Here is an 18,200-nt window from a genome sequence, read left to right on the forward strand (position 1 = left end):
ACACCTTTGTGCTTCTCCAGAAACACAGAGGGGCTGTAAGCCTGCCCTTAAACTGACAGATGAAATACTCCTGGTAGGAAGAAAACTGTGGCTCTGTTCCACTTGCCACTCAAGAATAGAAGGCATGCTGGGAAGAGAGAGAGGGGGCCAGAATGCACTGCAGCCAGCAGAATAGTCATTATCAGTTGACGTTGGGAAAGCAATGGAGCCCAAAGCATTTAGCCAAGTTTGCCCCCCTCTCTTGAGTTCTGTGCTAAACACAACACAGCCAGCCCCTTGCAATAGCTCCAGTATTAACACTGTATTTTGCAGAGATATAGCAAGTGCTTGGGGATCTAATAGATATGTAGCAGCCTATCAGGCTGATTGAGAGAAGGAGAGCTTGAAACTCAATAGGACAGCAAGGAAACTAAAAGGTAACATTTAAAAAGGACAGAATGAAGTCCTTCTTCCTCCAGAGAGGATATGAGGAAACAAATCATGTGACAGATGTTAATCACATCACTTAATGCACTAATGGAAGGCATTCAGATACTATGGTGATGAGCACAGTCTAAGCATCTATACAGAATAGAAGGGGGGAGGGAGGTGCAGTGGCCTGTCTTATTTTAGTGGGGTGTTTTTGTTTTGCATTTTGGGGGGGTGCTGGTCATATCAGCTCTTGGAGCTCATGGGCACAAGACATTCAAAAGACTATATGGAATAGGAACAACAGTTGAAATGACACTATTTATGTTACAAGATTTTCTTGGTGAACAATTGCCATGGTGCAGAGCATATGCTGATGGTCAGCTGGGCAAAGAACAACTTTTATCCCAAATTTCTTTTGTGTATGCACACAATCAGCCAAAAGATAGGCTACATTTGTCTGAAGTATACTTGAGGCAATAATGGAGACCACATACCAGACTAGTTTGCCAAACTAAGAGAGAGATCAAATAATATCTGTATGGACCAGTTTTGCCAGGTAATGGGAACACCTCACAGGAACCAAAAAATTAAGCCACTTCCATTTGACAATCTTGTGTGCCTTGATCAGCTGAACTGAGAATTTAAGCATTTCACCCTGCTCTATTAGAACCCATCTTTCTCCTATTAAAGTCATAGACAGGACAAGTTTTACTTCCCTGAAACAGTTGTGGGCCTAATACAATTATTTTAAAATTAATTTTAATCATTTTAATTTAAAAAAATATTTTAATTAAATGCAATGATTTTTATATTATTTTTAAATTACTTTTAAAGTTTTCTGCCACTAAGTAGTGGTTTAAAATCTTCTACCATTTAACTGAATAATTGCAATGGAGGCTGAATGGTAATAGAATGTTGTCACTGTAAATATTGTTGCCATTTCTATGGTGTTTTCACAGCTAAGGAAGAACACAAGCCACCTGTGTTTATAGAGAAGCTACAGAACACAGGAGTGGCTGATGGATATCCTGTGCGACTGGAGTGCCGAGTCTCTGGGATGCCGTATCCTCAGATATTTTGGAAGAAAGAGAATGAGTCGCTTACTTACAACACTGAAAGAGTGAGGTTAGAGCAGTTTAGTATTATATAATTAATCTCACTGACTGACGGCCACTTTAGCTACCTAAAGTCCAGAATCAGACCCTACTGGGATTCACAAAATCCCCACTCAGCTGTCCCCAAACCCTGTAGGCACATAAACTCACTCTGTGAGTGAGTTAAATTTCTGCAGTGAAAGTTCCCTATGTTTCTGCCTCTGAGCATGAGCATTGCTGCCCCATGGCACACATACAAACACTTAAGTCCCAGTGGTTCACACATGAGGGGAAGATTCACAAGCCTGTAGGTAAGCTCTGAGCCCACTTAGCAGATGAGTTATCTGTAGGGGGGACTTACTCAAAATCAGTGAGGGTAGGAGGAGGATTACCTCCCTTGTAACTTAAGGGTGAGGGTTCTCAACTGGGAGATAGGAGAGCCAGTATCCAGTGTGCCTGCTCCAATTAATTTAATTATTTATTCACAGTGCAAAGGATTCAACAGCAAAGTCTGAAGGAGCCCCATGTCAGAATATCCCAATGGTTAGAGCACTCTCCTAGGAGGCAGCAGATCACAGTTCAAATCCCTTCTCCCCTTCAAGTAGAGGGGGGACTTGAACCAGAAGTCTCCTTCAGGCAATTGTCCTAACCACTGTGCTAGAGATTGAGGTTGCTCCTCCTCCCTCCCTCAAACCAGCATGGGTGTCTAATGCTAAGAGAGGGTTTGCAGTTGAGGATTCAAGCAGCAGGAGGTGCCTATGTCAGTGGCTTCTGTGAATCCCATTCCAAGGTGACTGTCTCCCACATTCCTTGTGTAAATGCAAACATATACATCTGGAAACAAAGAATATAGAACACAGTTCCCCATCCTGTAAGTATCTTAAGAAGCAGTGCTTGTGAAAAAGATTTGGGAACTGTGGTAGGTAATCAGCTGAACATGAGCTCCCCATGTGATGCTGGTGGCCAACAGAACTAAAGATGATCCTAGTCTGCATAAATGGGAATCTCACATAAGAGTAGAGATGTTATTTTACCTCTGTAGTTCACACTGGTGTGTCTGCTGCTGGATTATCCAGTTCTGCTGTCCACATTTCACAAAGGATTCTGATAAATCGGAGCAGGTTTTGGAGACAAGCTACAAGGATTAGAAAACATGCCTTATAGTGACAGACTCAAGGAGCTCATGCTATTTAGCTTAATAAAGGGAGGGCTAAGGGATGACTTGCATACAGTCTGTAAGTACTGCTGTGGAACAAATATTTAACAATGGCTCATCTATCTACCAGAAAGGAAATGTTCAATCCAATGGCTGGAAGTTGAAGCTAGACAAATTCAGACTGGAAGTAAGATGTACATTGTGTCATTGGAACAGTTTACCAAGGGTGGTGGTAAATTCTCCATCCCTGACTATTTTTAAAGCAAGATAGATCTTTCCCAAATAACCCTTAGAGCCTATGTGCTATACAGGAAGTCAGTCTAAGTGAGCACACTGGTCCCTTTTGGCCTTGGATTCTACAAGGCTGTGAATAGGAAATCTAGGCACTGAACTCAGGCTTTGTGAATCTCAGTGACTTTTTAGGGGCTTAAGTTTCTTTGTGAACCTAGCCCTGAGTGTTTATTACGTGCTCTTAATGTGAAGTAATCCTCACAGGAGGCCTGTGAAGTATTAATGTCTTCATCTACAAAAGGGGAATATGAGGCACATGACTTTCTCAAAAACTATGAATATCTGTCTCTCATTCCTTAAAGGTCAAATTTGTTAACCTTCCCCAAAGTTTCTTTTTTGAAGTTTTGACTTGGAAATGCAATTGAAACCTGAACTCTAAAGTAGTGTCTTGAATTGTGGACAAGAAAAAGATTGGTTACTGAGATATTAGCCAGATGTTAATTGTGCATCTTGGCTTAGTTTTAAAAATTAGCATAAAAACAAATTTTAAAAAAAGCTCAGATTCATTTTCCACTTGCTGTGCACACATCTCTCTCTCTCTCTCGCATTCCTTTAGTGGGAGCTGCATGTTCATCAAGAGGAAATATAACCTATTACCTGTAAATTTGCAGCTTTAAAATTGTGCTTGTAATGATATATTTAAACATAATAAACCATGTCCACACTGTCTTATGTAATTTAAGTTTCTTTTCTTCTCCCCCATTTAGTATGCACCAGGATAATCATGGCTACATTTGCCTGCTTATTCAGGGAGCTACAAAAGAAGATGCTGGTTGGTATACTGTGTCAGCTAAGAATGAGGCTGGGATTGTGTCCTGCACTGCCAGGCTTGATGTTTATAGTAAGTGCCTTCTATTCTCAGATATGCAGTTAAATTAAACCAATCTACCCAAAACCCAGCCATTCTAAAAACCTTAGTTTATACCACAAAGGCTTACACTGATCTCTTTCTCTTTTGTTTATAGTTTCTTCACAATAATAATGATCCTCATCAAGACAGCAAATACTCTGTCAAAGTATACTTCACCACCTTTCAAATATTTATGCAAACCAAGCATGCTGGTTTCTTTAGTTGCTTAGACTACTACATCTAGCTTATTTACACATGCATCCTTATCAGTAACACTAGAGAGCAGCATGACATTTTCTGTTGGTCCTTGTTACAATGCTCTACTAGCATCAGCTTTTAACCTTTATTAGTATTACCTAAATACAACTGAATGCATCCGATGAAGTGAGCTGTAGCTCACGAAAGCTTACGCTCAAATAAATTTGTTAGTCTCTAAGGTGCCACAAGTCCTCCTTTTCTTTTTACACTTGAGACAGGTGCTAATGGCCCAAGAATGCAGATTCTGTTGTAGTTTACTACTTAATTAGACCAGTACAGTTCCTCTGCTGTGAACTGATCTTAAACCAAAATTAGATAATGTTGGACAGTAATCTGACCCGTTTATCACTTTGAGCAAAATGTTTGTTGTTAATTTCACACAATAATGGTGTGGTGATGGTGTAACTTGTTACAAATCAGCAGATCCGAACAGGACTCTGCCTAGCTTTGTCACACCACATCGCAGAGGGAGACAAGGAAAATCTGATTTGTTCCACTGGGCACCCACTGGAGTAATTCCGTTAAAGATCAATTACACTAGTGGGAGATCAGAATCCGGCCTGATATTTTCACTGGTGGGGGGAAGAGGAGGAGGAATGTCTTGCAGTGTTCTGCAGTTACTTTTCTGGACGTCTTGGGAGCAACAATGGCGAATTTTGTACTTGGCCAGTTGGAATGTAGTCACAATTCACGTCTTTCAGGAGTAACGGTAGGAGGTGGTGGAGAAGGCTTAGCACAGCAAAATAGTGGAAGCACACAATTTACATAACAGCCAACCCTTCTCTCTCCTTGTCAGTGCCACTTAACCTGTGTTATGTAAATCAGTACATAAAGTAAAAAATCTAGAATTGTTAATTCCCTGCCATTCATGTGAAATAATTTATCGGGAGTTTATAAAGAACTGAATGGTACAGGAGTGTGCCTTATAGTACTTCTGTTATCCGAGTTAAGAAGGGTGAACCTAATTTGTTTTTTTTAAATCTGTAGCTCAATGGCAACAACAACCTCAAACCACCAAGCCAAAGAAGGTGCGTCCCTCAGCCAGTCGATATGCAGCACTTTCTGACCAAGGACTAGACATCAAGGCAGCGTTCCAGCCTGAAGCAAACCCAGTTCATCTGACACTGCAGTCTGGCTTGGTAGAGAGCGATGACCTGTAGACCTGAGCTGCCAGATCCATCATTTTCTTTCAAGAGCAGAAACACTGAAAGCCATTGCCTTGACCAATGATACTTCTATGTCACTTTATGTAAAGCCAGACACCTTTCTAAGTACAAAAATCCCCACCTTAACCATATATTTCTTATTCCTACCAAATTAGGATAGGTAGCTGATTAATAGAAATATTCACATTGCACAGAAAATCACATTCACCGTTCAGTTCCTTATGCCTATATTGATAGAACTCTTATAAATAACCTTTTTCATAATGGCCAAAATACTTCTGAAAAATCTGGTTCACTTCAGTAAACAGTACAGTATTTATCACCAAGTGCCTTCCTAAGCAAGATGTAGATGCTACATTGTATTAAATGGTGTGAGAAGTTTCATTTAAGGCTATTAGACCATAAAGGAAATTAACATGTATGGTTATCTTTTTACAATTCAAAAATGGCAATGCAGCATGATAGATATAGTCAACAAGTGCAATATTGTAAGAATAAAACAGGAAGCGAGAAGGAAAAACTGAAGCAAATACCTTGTCTCTACAATGAGAAAGGAAATGCGTGCCTTAAAATGTTAGAACTGCCAATACTATATAGCAAGGCTGACACCTTAGTTCTTAAAAATAATTTCTATTTTTTTTTTTTTTGCCAGCTAGGAGGCTTATTTACAAACATACTGCAAGGCTAATTTAAGCATAAATAATTGAACCTAGACAAAATAATGAGAGCTGAGGCATAATACACTACTACAGACTATAAATCCTAGCACCCAAGTAAGGGATACTTTTGGGGGAGAGAAAAATGCCAGTAGTATAGTTTTACTACATAAGGTTAGCAAAAAGGGGGGAGAGGGGGAAAACTATGGATGTTTTTATAGTATTTAAAACAAAACAAAAACAAAAACAGTTCCTGAAAACTAACAGAACCCTGCCATTCACACATTTGAAATTCCCAGGTCAGCAGAAAGCTATGGAGTTTATGTAGTGGACATTTCTGATCGTTTAGAGCTTGTATGAGGATTTTAGGAATGTAGAGCAAGTGAAAAAAATGGACTGAGTCTGCAATCAGAGTTTAAATGATAAGCACATATCATAGGGGGTAGGCTAGTAGAATGAAGAGGGAGAAAAACAGATGTGCCATTACATTATTTTCTTAAGACAACATGTGCAGGTGGTGGACAATAAATGTGTGTTCTCTTCCCTTGTGTACAACAGACTAACCATGCTGTGGCTAGGGATTGCGTGCAGTAGGTGAAGACTTTAGAATAGCTCTTTTCAGAATGCAAAGCAATTTCACATCAAACTGGACTCTACCTAGTCTATTGTACTAGGCAGTTTTGACTCTGAACCAATTAATTTAGTTGAGGGGGCAGAAGAATTTTAATTGGGCCTAATGGGAAAAAAAATGAGGATTGATGGTACGAGAGTACTTTGATATAAAAGGAACATGCTGTATTCCTTATATGAAGCACATATGGTTATCTTTCATTATTTATAATAAAGTGTTGAAATCTATCTCAGCTCAGTTATTCAAGTCCAGTTATTAGTTTTATTGTTTGTGTACTACCATATATTTTGCATTATTGCTATACATATATTGCTTCATACTTCTTTGTAAGTATACAAACCAAGTTTTTTTTAGTGACTAAACTTTAGCACAGAAAATAGTACTATTCTATGCAGATTGGTGCAGGTTATGACCACAGTTACAGGCACTGCTTATCTAAATTAATATCATACAGTCTGTCATATGGAAATATCCTACCTATATTTTAGAGAAAAGTATGTCTTAGTTGCCAAGTTTTTTTTGACTGTGACATGCTAATTTACTGTTTGTTTAGCTTAACTAGCATTATTTTGACACCTTTTATTTGTATTTATAAAAAAATACTATCATTACTTTGGATTGTTGTGCTGACATAATGTGGGTTTAGCATCAATAAATATTACACAAATAGAAAATTGTCATTTTCTGGGCAAAAGTAGTCATAGCTATTTCTATAAAGGGATCCAAATATAGAATTTGGAAATTTAACACAAGACAGACAAGATTAGGGTTGTGAGCTGGAAATAAAGATTCTTTGAAGTTTCTAAGAAGGATCAGAGTTGGTTTAGGGAATCCCCTTTGCTGATCTAAACCTGGGTGGGGTGGAAGGATCCTTTTATTACTGTGTAATAGTTTAGTTTAAAAAATGTTTCATATTCAATGTGTATCTCCATTCATCCTGTGCACACTGTTGCTTTTCAACTGTCTGTAATACCCAAACCATGGTACTTACCCCGTTGAAGAAAGACTGGAATTGTGTCATAGAGGCCATCTTGTGATTAAGATGAGTTCTTGATTATGTTTCTATTTAGTAGGTACACAGAATTGTTTGGCAAACAGCCACACTTTCTAACATGTTATATAGCACAGTACACTTATTACTGAGATTTTAGCAGCCTTAAAGTACCATTATCCTAGTATAAGAACAGGCTTTATCCAAAGAAAGACAATCCTCACTCTAAACTGCAAAACACTAAATCCAAGAAGAAGAAAAAAAATGTTGTACTCCATATGTTGTAAATTAATACTTTGCCCTCCATGTAGAGAATCAAGTTATTCAGTAAAGCTCAGATTTACTATTTGGTTTATGACAGGTTTCAGAGTAGCAGCCATGTTAGACTGTATTCACAAAAAGAAAAGGAGTACTTGTGGCACCTTAGAGACTAACAAATTTATTTGAGCATAAGCTTTCGTGAGCTACAGCTCACTTCATTGAATGCATTCAGTTTTGGTTTATATTTACATATTTAGGAACAGTTCCATACAGTTGACCCCATAGCAACTCACTCAGCAAAAGAAACAGAGTCCTGACATAAATGGTTTTAATGCCATTGATACCAACGGTGTTGCCCCTGCTTACACTAGATCAGTATTTGGCACAGTATATTAAATCTGATAGGGCTTTTGAGAACCAGAATATTTTTTTATAAAACAGCTTGTCCCTCTAGTTTGCTATTGGTGTGTTAAAAGTAGTTCCCATCAAATAGTTTATGTAAACATTTTGCTTCTCAGACAAAAATGTCTATCCTTGACTTTCTTTATACATACCCATGCACAAATTAGGGATGTAAATATTGTTTAAAAAGTTATATGTCTTAATTTTAATTGTTTAACTGGTTAACCAAGGTTGCAGCCAGGGCTGGGGCACCTCCAGCCAGCACGGTTGGGGCTGCTCCAGCCAGGAAGATGGAGTTTAACTAGTAAGCTTCATGCTTACCAGTTAATCAGTTAACTTTTTACATCCCTAGCATAAATAGTAAAATCAGGCCTTTAATTAAACAGCCTTACTTTTTAGTTAAACACTTGGCTGTGCTGTAAACATTGAGGATGTAGTAGGTTTACCAATGAAGAAAAATAAATCAGTGTAGCATAAGCAGGGAGAGACACGTGCTTGCCAAAAAGCTACAAACCTATATGAAGTTCACTGAATCATCAAGGTCATTTTATGGAGGGAAATTTAAATTTCTAAACCAACTGCACCCAACTGAGGCTACCAAATGTGACTGATAATGTAACTAGTTACTTTAGACTAAAGAGTTCTCCACTGTCTCAAAGTCCTCTGCAATTAAATTTTTAAAGTGTGTTGGAAACCCTCTCCATTCAAGCATATTTACAAAGCAATTCAAGACTACTACGTAAGGTGGCTGCATCTAAAGTTTCAAAGAGCTATTGGGGGGAGGAGGAAGCCTCCCATTAATAGCAATAGGAATGAGATGGCTGAATCCACCCATTTTACACAGAACGTGTTCTCAGTTTTTTGGGGTTTTTTTAGCTTATGGACCACATCTTAATACAGCTCCCTTCAATTTGTCAATTACAAAAACTTGGTGGCATCTACAGCTGTTGCTTACATAAAGGTAGATAAAACTCCTATTAGATTAGTGGCTGGAAACAAACATCCAGCACTTCATGATGTTTCACAGCTACTTGGATCAAAGGCAAATGAATCACACTGCACAGTTTGGGAACACCTGGCTTTGAAAAGTTTAACTTTTCCAGATACACTACCGTTTAAACATTTTTCTGCACTTCACATGGTAATGAACACCTCAATTGTCCAAAAACACATCTTATCTCTGCCTCCAGCCTAGGTAAACAGTCTTTGTGCCCAGTACTTCATGGGGGCTTAAACTTTCTCCTAACTCAATAGAGCAGTGATTCTCAAACTTTTGTACTGGTCACTCCTTTCACATAGCAAGCCTCTGAGTGTGACCCGCCCCCTTATAAATTAAAAACACATTTTAATATGTTTAACACCATTATAAATGCTGGAGGCAAAGCAGGATTTGGGGTGGAGGCTGACAGCTCGCGATCCTCCATGTAATAACCTCGCGACCCCTCTTCTCCACTGCTACTAATGTAGCCTCCAAGTCATAGTAGGCTATGCTTCTTCCACATGTATCCCTCCCCTCCCTAAGTGAGGCAATCATCTAAACCAACTAGATCAATCATCCAGCATTTTCCCCTTGATCCGATCCAATCCCACCCTTTATGGTGCAGATGTGGCTGAGAACACCTGCACCAACTCCCCAGAATCACGGCTTACTGATCGTTCTGCACCTGTGATAAGCAGGATTTGCCCATATTAATCAGTTCTCAAATGGCAACAAACGTTTCCCCTCAGCACCCTTCTGCTGCTTATCATGTGACTTACATAGTCATGGTTCAATACAAAGAAGAGGATACGCTCCTTGCCTCAAGGAGTTCACAATCTCATACAGTGTGCCCATTCTTTGGGTCTGTAATGTGGAATTTGGATAAGGCAAGCATTATTTTCTCTTTGCACCTAACCTTTAGGTAAACTGATTAAATCCTATGCTGCACTATGTTCCTACTAAAAGATTTGAGGGTTTAAAATAAGGCTCTCAAGTCCATTCCTAGGGCGAAAGCATCAGTCTGAGAAGCATGAGTACCTGCAGGGAAATGATCTCATAAATGGCTAAAGAGGTGAGACTAACTTGGCTGCAATGACTCTAGGAAATAAAGTGACTGCAGTGCCATATATAAAATACCAGTGAAGGGTCAGACTCTACTACTGACCTCACCTTCTACTTCTGTAATAGTACAACCAAGCAGAAACACCTCCACAGCAAGAGCGATGGGGAAAAAGAATAGTAGATGGCCACTGCTCAGACCGATTAGATCACTTACAACAGAAGCTACAAAAATCTCATCACACTGAATGGGCTAGATTTTGCTACTCCATTTTTTAATCATTTAGCTAAATATTCTGTTAAAATTGTTTGGGTCAACTCTTGACCTAAAGTTAGCAAAGAACAACTCTCTCAAAGTACAGCTAAAAGGGGGAATGGTATTACATCAATCTATCCAGCTACATACTCAGCCCGGCAGAAGAGTCTGTCCTATCTTGGGGACTCTCTTTCTGCCCCGCCATCCCCACAAACATGATACAGTTCTGCGGTGATCTGGAAGCCTACTTTCACCGTCTCTAACTCAAAGAATACTTTCAACACTGAACAGCACACTGATACACAGATACCCACAAACAGCACAAGAAGAAGAACTCTACATGGACTCCTCCTGAGGGTCGAAATGACAGTCTGGACCTATACATAGGATGCTTCCACCGACGTGCATAGGCAGAAATTGTGGAAAAACAACATCACTTGCCTCATAACCTAAGTTGTGCAGAACGCAATGCCACCCACAGCCTGAGAAACAACCTGACACTATAATCGAAGAGGCTGATAAAGGAGGTGCTGTTGTCATCTTGAACATCTGACTACCAAAAGGAGGCGGCCAGACAACTCTCCAATAGCAAATTCTACAGACCACTCTCCTCAGATCCCACTAAGGAATATACTAAAAAACTGCACCATCTACTCAGGACACTCCCTACACTAACACAGAAACAAATCAACCATACCCTTGGAGCCCCGACCGGGGTTATTCTATCTACTACCTAAGATCCTCATACCAGGAAATCCTGGATGCCCTATCATCTTGGGCATTGGCACTCTCACTGAAGTCCAGATATGTGGACTCTCTACTCAGACCCTACACCACCAACACTCCCAGCTCTCTCCGTGACACCACTGATTTCCTGAGAAAACTACAATGCATTGGTGATCTTCCAGAACACACCATCCTAGCCACCATGGATGTAGAGGCTCTCTACACAAACATCCCACACACAGATGGAATACAAGCTGTCAGGAACAGTATCCCTGATGATGCCACAGCACAACTAGTTGCTGACCTCTGTGACTTTATCCTCATGCACTATTATTTCAAATTTGGTGACAATATATACCACCAAACCAGTGGCACCACTATGGGCACCCACATGGCCCCACAATATGCCCGTTTTTATGGCTAAGCTAGAACAACGCTTCCTCATCTCTCGTCCACTCACGCCTCTTCTCTACCTATGCTACGTTGATGACATCTTCATCAACTGGACCCATGAGAAGGAAACCCTGGAAGAATTCCACCACGATTTCAATAGCTTCCATCCCACCATCAACCTCAGCCTGGACCAATCTACACGAGAGGTCCACTTCATAGACACCACGGTGCAAATAAATGATGGTCACGTTAACACCACCATATACCAAAAACCCTCCAACCACTATGCCTACCTTCATGCCTCCAGCTTCCATCCTGGATGCACCACACGATCCATTGTCTACAGCCAAGCGCTAAGGTACAACAGCATATGCTCCAACCCCTCAGACAGAGACCAACACCTCCAAGATCTTCACCAAGCATACTCAAAACTACGATACCCACACGAGGAAATAAGGAAACAGATCAACAGAGCCAGATACGTACCCAGAAGCCTCCTGCTGCAAGATAAGCCCAAGAAAGAAACCAACAGAACTCCACTGGCCATCACATACAGTCCTCAGCTAAAACCTCTCCAACACATCATCAGTGATGTACAACCCATCCTGGACAACGTTCCCTCACTTTCACAGGCCTTGGGAGACAGGCCAGTCCTCGCCCACAGACAACCCACCAACCTGAAGCATATTCTCACCAGCAACTACACACTGCACCATAGTAACTCTAACTCAGGAATCAATGCATGCAACAAACCTCGATGCCAACTCTGTCCACATATCTACACCAGCGACACCATCACAGGACCTAATCAGATCAGCCACACCATCACCGGTTCATTCAGCTGCACGTCCACCAATGTAATCTACGCCATCACGTGCCAGCAATGCCCCTCTGCTATGTACATCGGCCAAACTGGACAGTCTCTACGTAAAAGGATAAATGGACACAAATCAGATATTAGGAATGGCAATATACAAAAACCTGCAGAACACTTCAACCTCCCTGGACACACAATAGCAGGGTTTAAAGGTAGCCATCCTGCAGCAAAAAAACTTCAGGTCCAGACTTCAAAGAGAAACTGCTGAGCTTCAGTTCATCTGCAAATTTGACACCAAATTTGGGGGGGAGAAATAACATGGGGAAATAGTTTTACTTTGTGTAATGACTCAAGCCTAATTAGGCTTGAATAGAGACTGGGAATGGATGAGTCATTACACAAAGTAAAACTATTTCCCCATGTTATTTCTCCCCCCACCCCACCCCCCACTGTTCCTCTGATATTCTTGTTAACTGCTGGAATTAGCCTACCTGCTTGTCACCATGGAAGGTTTTCCTCCTTTCCCCCCCCTGCTGTTGGTGATGGCTTATCTTAAGTGATCACTCTCCTTACAGTGTGTATGATAAACCCATTGTTTCATGTTCTCTGTGTGTGTGTATATATAAATCTCTCCTCTGTTTTTTCCACCAAATGCATCCGATGAAGTGAGCTGTAGCTCACGAAAGCTTATGCTCTAATAAATTTGTTAGTCTCTAAGGTGCCACAAGTACTCCTTTTCTTTTTGCTAAAAAAAAGAGTAAACCCAGTGCTACGTAAGTAACAGGTAAAACACAATCATCTCAACCTCATGGAACAGATCTCATCCTGTGTTAAGGGAACAAGTGAGGAGAAGAGGTACTCACCATAGCCTGTAATTTAGAAAATATACAAAGATAGAACAAAAGTAATTTTAGTTTGAGTTATACATATACTATTAACAATGGACAATAATAACATGGAGATGAGTTTGAAGGCTGGGAGTTTCAAGAACCTATGGGACTTAGGTATTGAATTCCCATTGAATTTGAATGAGAACTGAATGCCTAGCTTCCTTCAACTGCTTTCAGAATCCCAGTATAAATCTCAAGAGAATACATGGAGTTGAGAATACTGGTGGCAACATTATAAATATCAACCTTTTAATCAAAGCAGTCATCTCTACCTTCCTGGAATTATACAAATGTCTTAATCTGAATCATTCAGTTTCCCATATGATTATACCTTTGGTTATACTGCCCTCAAGCGGTAAAAAAGAAATCCCTTAATTTAATATAATATATTGTATTGTATAATTTATCTATCAGCTGCCTAACGCATTTTCTGCGTATTTTTTCCCCAGTGGGGAAGCAAGCCTGTCCACTGCTCTCCTGCTGCAGTTCCTGGCAGAAGAGTTCATGCTAGTCTGAAAAGTACAGTGCATGATTCCTACTTGAAGATCTTATTGATAGAATATGAATTGTACTATGCTTCCAAAAGCTAATAAAAGTCCAGAGCACTGCAGCTACCTGTTTTTATAAGTCAGGTAAGAGTAAAGAGTGGATGAACTCTGACTACAGGAATCATAGTGAGCTTGTAGTTAAAAAAAAGGGATCTATACAACATCGCCTGTCTCACCGAGTCTCGTGTTGAACCCACACCCCAAAGAGCCAACTATGGGTAAGATAGGGCTCCAGTGACAACCCTACCCTACCAAAGAAAGTATAAATAGCACACTAGGCCCTCTGTCACTGGAGGACATGCAGTAAGGAATCAAACTTTGAGGACTGAGACATGCAAGAGAGTGTTAATTTGGAAAATGAAGGGGAAATTAAGAACTGACTGGAATAGGCAATAAAACTATTATTAGTCACATTGCCTAAAATGCTGTATAACAACGTTCTGACATATGTAAGAGCACCACTGTATCCACCAACAGGAAAAATGTAACATGAAGCTTTGTTCACAAAAGTAACACATAACACCACTACTGCAAATAAACCATCCAACCGGAAAAAGGTCCCCTACTTTCCTGAAATAATGATAATAATTAGGGAGTAGGGCTCATTCAAAACAAGTTATTTTTAGTCACTGGAAGAAAATGGGAGTTAGGCCGAAAGTCACCACATGTCAGGTAACCCAATTTTCTTGCAAGATACAAAGGACAAGGTTTAGATAGCAGCCAGTTTTCTGACTCTTCTGCCAGACTGGTAAAAACGCAGCTATGGAACAACATGCTTTGGCTTCATATTTTGGAAATATTTGATTTTTAAATATCAAACTATTTTTTTCAGTTACTGAGAAGACATGGTACCATTTACATACATACTTTTCTGTCAGAAATCCTGGCTTGTAAATCATAGAATATTAGGGTTAGAAGAGACCTCAGGAGGTCATCTAGTCCAACCCCGTGCTCAAAGCAGGACAAATCCCCAACTAAATCATCCGAGCCAGGGCTGTGTCAAGCCTGACCTTAAAAACCTCTAAGGAAGAAGATTCTACCACCTCCCTAGGTAACACATTCCAGCGCTTCACCACCCTCCTACTGAAACAGTGTTTCCTAATATCCAACCTAGACCTCCCTCACTGCAACTGGAGACCATTGCTCCTTGTTCTGTCATCTGCCACCACTGAGAATAGCCAAGCTCCATGCTCTTTGCAACCCCCTTTCAGGTAATTGAAGGCTGCTATCAAATCCCCCCCTCACTCTTCTCTTCTGCAGACTAAATAACTCCAGTTCCCTCAGCCTCTCCTCGTAAGTCATGTGCCCCAGCCTCATCATTTTCGTTGCCCTCCGCTGGACTCTCTCCAATTTGTCCACATCCTTTCTGAAGTGGGGGGACCAAAACTGGACACAGCAGTCCAGGTGCCGCCTCAACAGTACCAAATAGAGGGGAATAATCACTTCCCTTGATCTGTTGGCAATGCTCCTACCAATACATCCCAATATGCCATTGGCCTTCTTAGCAACAAGGGCACACTGCTGACTCATATCCATCTTAGATTCATAGATACTAAGTCAGAAGGGACCATTATGATCATCTAGTCCAATCTCCTGCACAACGCAGGCCACAGAATCTCACCCACCCACTCCTGCGAAAAACCTCTCACCTATGTCTGAGCTATTGAAGTCCTCAAATCATGGTTCAAAGAAAGTCTTCAAGGAGCAGAGAATCCTCCTTCTTGTCCACTGTAATCCCCAGGTCCTTTTCTGCAGAACTGCTGCTTAGCCATTCGGTCCCCAGCCTGTAGAAGTGCATGGGATTCTTTCTTCCTAAGTGCAGAACTCTGCACTTGTCCTTGTTGAACCTCATCAAATGTCTTTTGGCCCAATCCTCCAATTTGTCTAGGTCACTCTGGGCCCTATCCCTACCCTTCATCGTATCTACCTTTCCCCGTCCAGCTTATTGTCATCTGCAAACTTGTTGAGGATGCAATTAATCCCATCATCCAGATTATTAATAAAGATGTTGAACAAACCGGCCCCAGGACCAACCCCTGGGGCATTTTGCCACACACTGGCTGCCAACTAGACATCAAGCCGTTGATCACTACGTGTTGAGCCTGATGATCTAGCCAGCTTTCTATCCACCTTATAGTCCATTCTTCCAATACATACCTTCTAAAACTTGCTGGCAAGAATACTGTGGGAGACCGTATCAAAAGCTTTGCTAAAGTCAAGATATATCACATCCACCGCTTTCCCCATATCCACAAAGCCAGTTATCTCATCATAGAAGGCAATCAGGTTGGTCAGGCATGACTTGCCCTTAGTGAATCCATGTTGACTGTTCCTGATCACCTTCCTCTCCTCCAAGTGCTTCAAAATGGATTCCTTGAGGACCTGCTCCAGGATTTTGCAGAGGACTGAAGTGAGGCTGACTGGTCTGTAGTTCTCCAGATTCTCTTTTTTAAATATGGGCACTATATTTGCCTTTTTCCAATCGTCCAGGACCTCCCCTGATCACCACGAATTTTCAAAGATAGTGGCCCATGGCTCTGCAATCACATCTGTCAACTCCATAAGCACCCTTGGATGCGTTAGATCTGGACCCATGGACTTGTGCATGTCCAGCTTTTCTAAACAGTTCTTAACCTGTTCTTTCACCACTGAGGGCTGCTCACCTGCTCCCCATGCTGTGTTGCCCAGTGCAGCAGTCTGGGAGCTGCCCTTGTCTGTGAAGACCGAGGCAAAAAAAAGCATTGAGTACTTCAGCTTTTCCACATCATCTGTCACTATGCTGCCTCTCCCATTCAGTAAGGGTCCCACACTTTCCCTGACCTTCTTCTTGTTGCTAACATACCTGTAGAAACCCTTCTTGTTACCCTTCACATCCCTTACTAGCTGCAACTCCAATTGTGCCTTGGCCTTCCTGACTACACCCCAGCAATATTTGTATACACATTCCTAGTCATCTGTCCAAATTTCCACTTCTTTTAAGCTTCCTTTTTGAGTTTAAACTCACCAAAGATTTCCCTGTTAAGCCAAGCTGGTCGCCTGCCATATTTACTATTCTTTCTGTACTTCAGGATGGTTTGTTCCTGCGCCGTCAATACGATTTCTTTAAAATACAACCAGCTTTCCTGGACTCCTTGCCCCTCATATTAGCCTCCCCAGAGATCCTGCCCATCATTTTCCTAAGAGAGTCTAAGGGCATGGCTACACTTGCAGATGTAGAGTGCTTTGATTAAACCAGCCTTTGTAGAGCGCAGTAGGGAAAGCACGGCAGTCTGTCCACACGGACAACTTCGAGCGCACTGGCGTGGCCACATTTGTGGCACTTGCAGCGGCATTGGGAGCTGGCTGTCAGAAACTGAGCTTTCAAAGGGCATTTCCGCATTCCTACAGCCGATTCCAAACAATGACAAGAGTAGCCACTTGACTTAAGGGGATTATGGGACATTTCTGGAAGCTGATCAGAGCGCAGTAAAGCAACACCTCGTTCACACTGGCGCCGCAGCGTTCCAGCAAGGGCTCAGCAAACGTTATTCCACTCGCTGAGGTGGAGTACCAGCAGCGCTGTAGCCGCGGAGTCAGAGCGCTGTACGTGCCTTGACAACGTGGACGGGTAGTGAGCTAGTGCGCCTGGAGCTCGTTTATTGCGCTGTAACTCGCAAGTGTAGCCAAGCCCTAAATCTGCTTTTCTGAAGTCCACGGTCTGTATTTTGCTTCTCTCCTTTCTTCCTTTTGTCAGGATCCTGAGCTTAACCATCTCATAATCACTGCTGCCTAGGTTGCCACCCACTTCTACTTCCCCTACCAATTCTTCCCTGAATATAAGCAGCAGGTCAAGAGGAGCACGGCCCTAGTCGGTGCCTCCAGCACTTGCACCAGGAAGTTATCCCCAACACTCTTCAAAAACTTCCTGGATTTTCTGTGCACTGCTGTATTGCTCTCTCAGCAGATGTTAGGTGACTGAAGTCTCCCATTAGAACCAGGACCTGTGATCTGGAGACTTCAGTTAGTTGTCCAAAGAAAGCCTCGTCTACCTCATCCTTCTGATCTGATGATCTATGGCACATGCCCACCACGACATCAACCTTGTTGCTCTCGCCTCGAAAGACTCTCAACAGGCTTTTCTCCAGTTTCAAATTGGAGTGCTGAGCAATCATACTACTCTTACATACAATGCAACTCCTCCACCTTTCTTCCCATATCCGTCGTTCCTGAACAGTTTATACCCAACCATGACAGTGCTCCAGTCATGTAAACTGCCCCACCAAGTTTCTGTTATTCCAATCACATCATAGTTCCTTGAGTGTGCCAGGACTTCCAATTCTTCCTGCTTGTTTCCCAGGTTTCTTGCGTTTGTGCACATGCACCTAA

At 41.5% G+C, this 18,200-nt stretch overlaps 2 protein-coding genes across 2 annotated transcripts in view; one reads left to right on the forward strand and one right to left on the reverse strand.

Moving 5' to 3' along the window:
- Window positions 1-6,615, forward strand: part of LOC119854752 (palladin) — a 266,687-nt gene extending 260,072 nt beyond the window's left edge. The window contains 3 exon segments of the mRNA XM_043513348.1: window positions 1,371-1,536; window positions 3,660-3,793; window positions 5,048-6,615. Of these exon segments, the coding sequence (XP_043369283.1) occupies window positions 1,371-1,536; window positions 3,660-3,793; window positions 5,048-5,220 (473 nt within the window). The 3' untranslated portion in view covers window positions 5,221-6,615.
- Window positions 1-18,200, reverse strand: part of CBR4 (carbonyl reductase 4) — a 56,221-nt gene that overhangs the window by 20,426 nt on the left and 17,595 nt on the right. Inside the window, exon 7 of the transcript XR_006280847.1 lies at window positions 7,505-7,575. The gene's annotated coding sequence lies outside the window, so the exon portion shown is untranslated. The remainder of the gene's footprint in view (window positions 1-7,504; window positions 7,576-18,200) is intronic.

The sequence above is a fragment of the Dermochelys coriacea genome, chromosome 4 (genome assembly GCF_009764565.3).
Source record: "Dermochelys coriacea isolate rDerCor1 chromosome 4, rDerCor1.pri.v4, whole genome shotgun sequence".
NCBI lineage: Eukaryota > Metazoa > Chordata > Testudines > Dermochelyidae > Dermochelys > Dermochelys coriacea.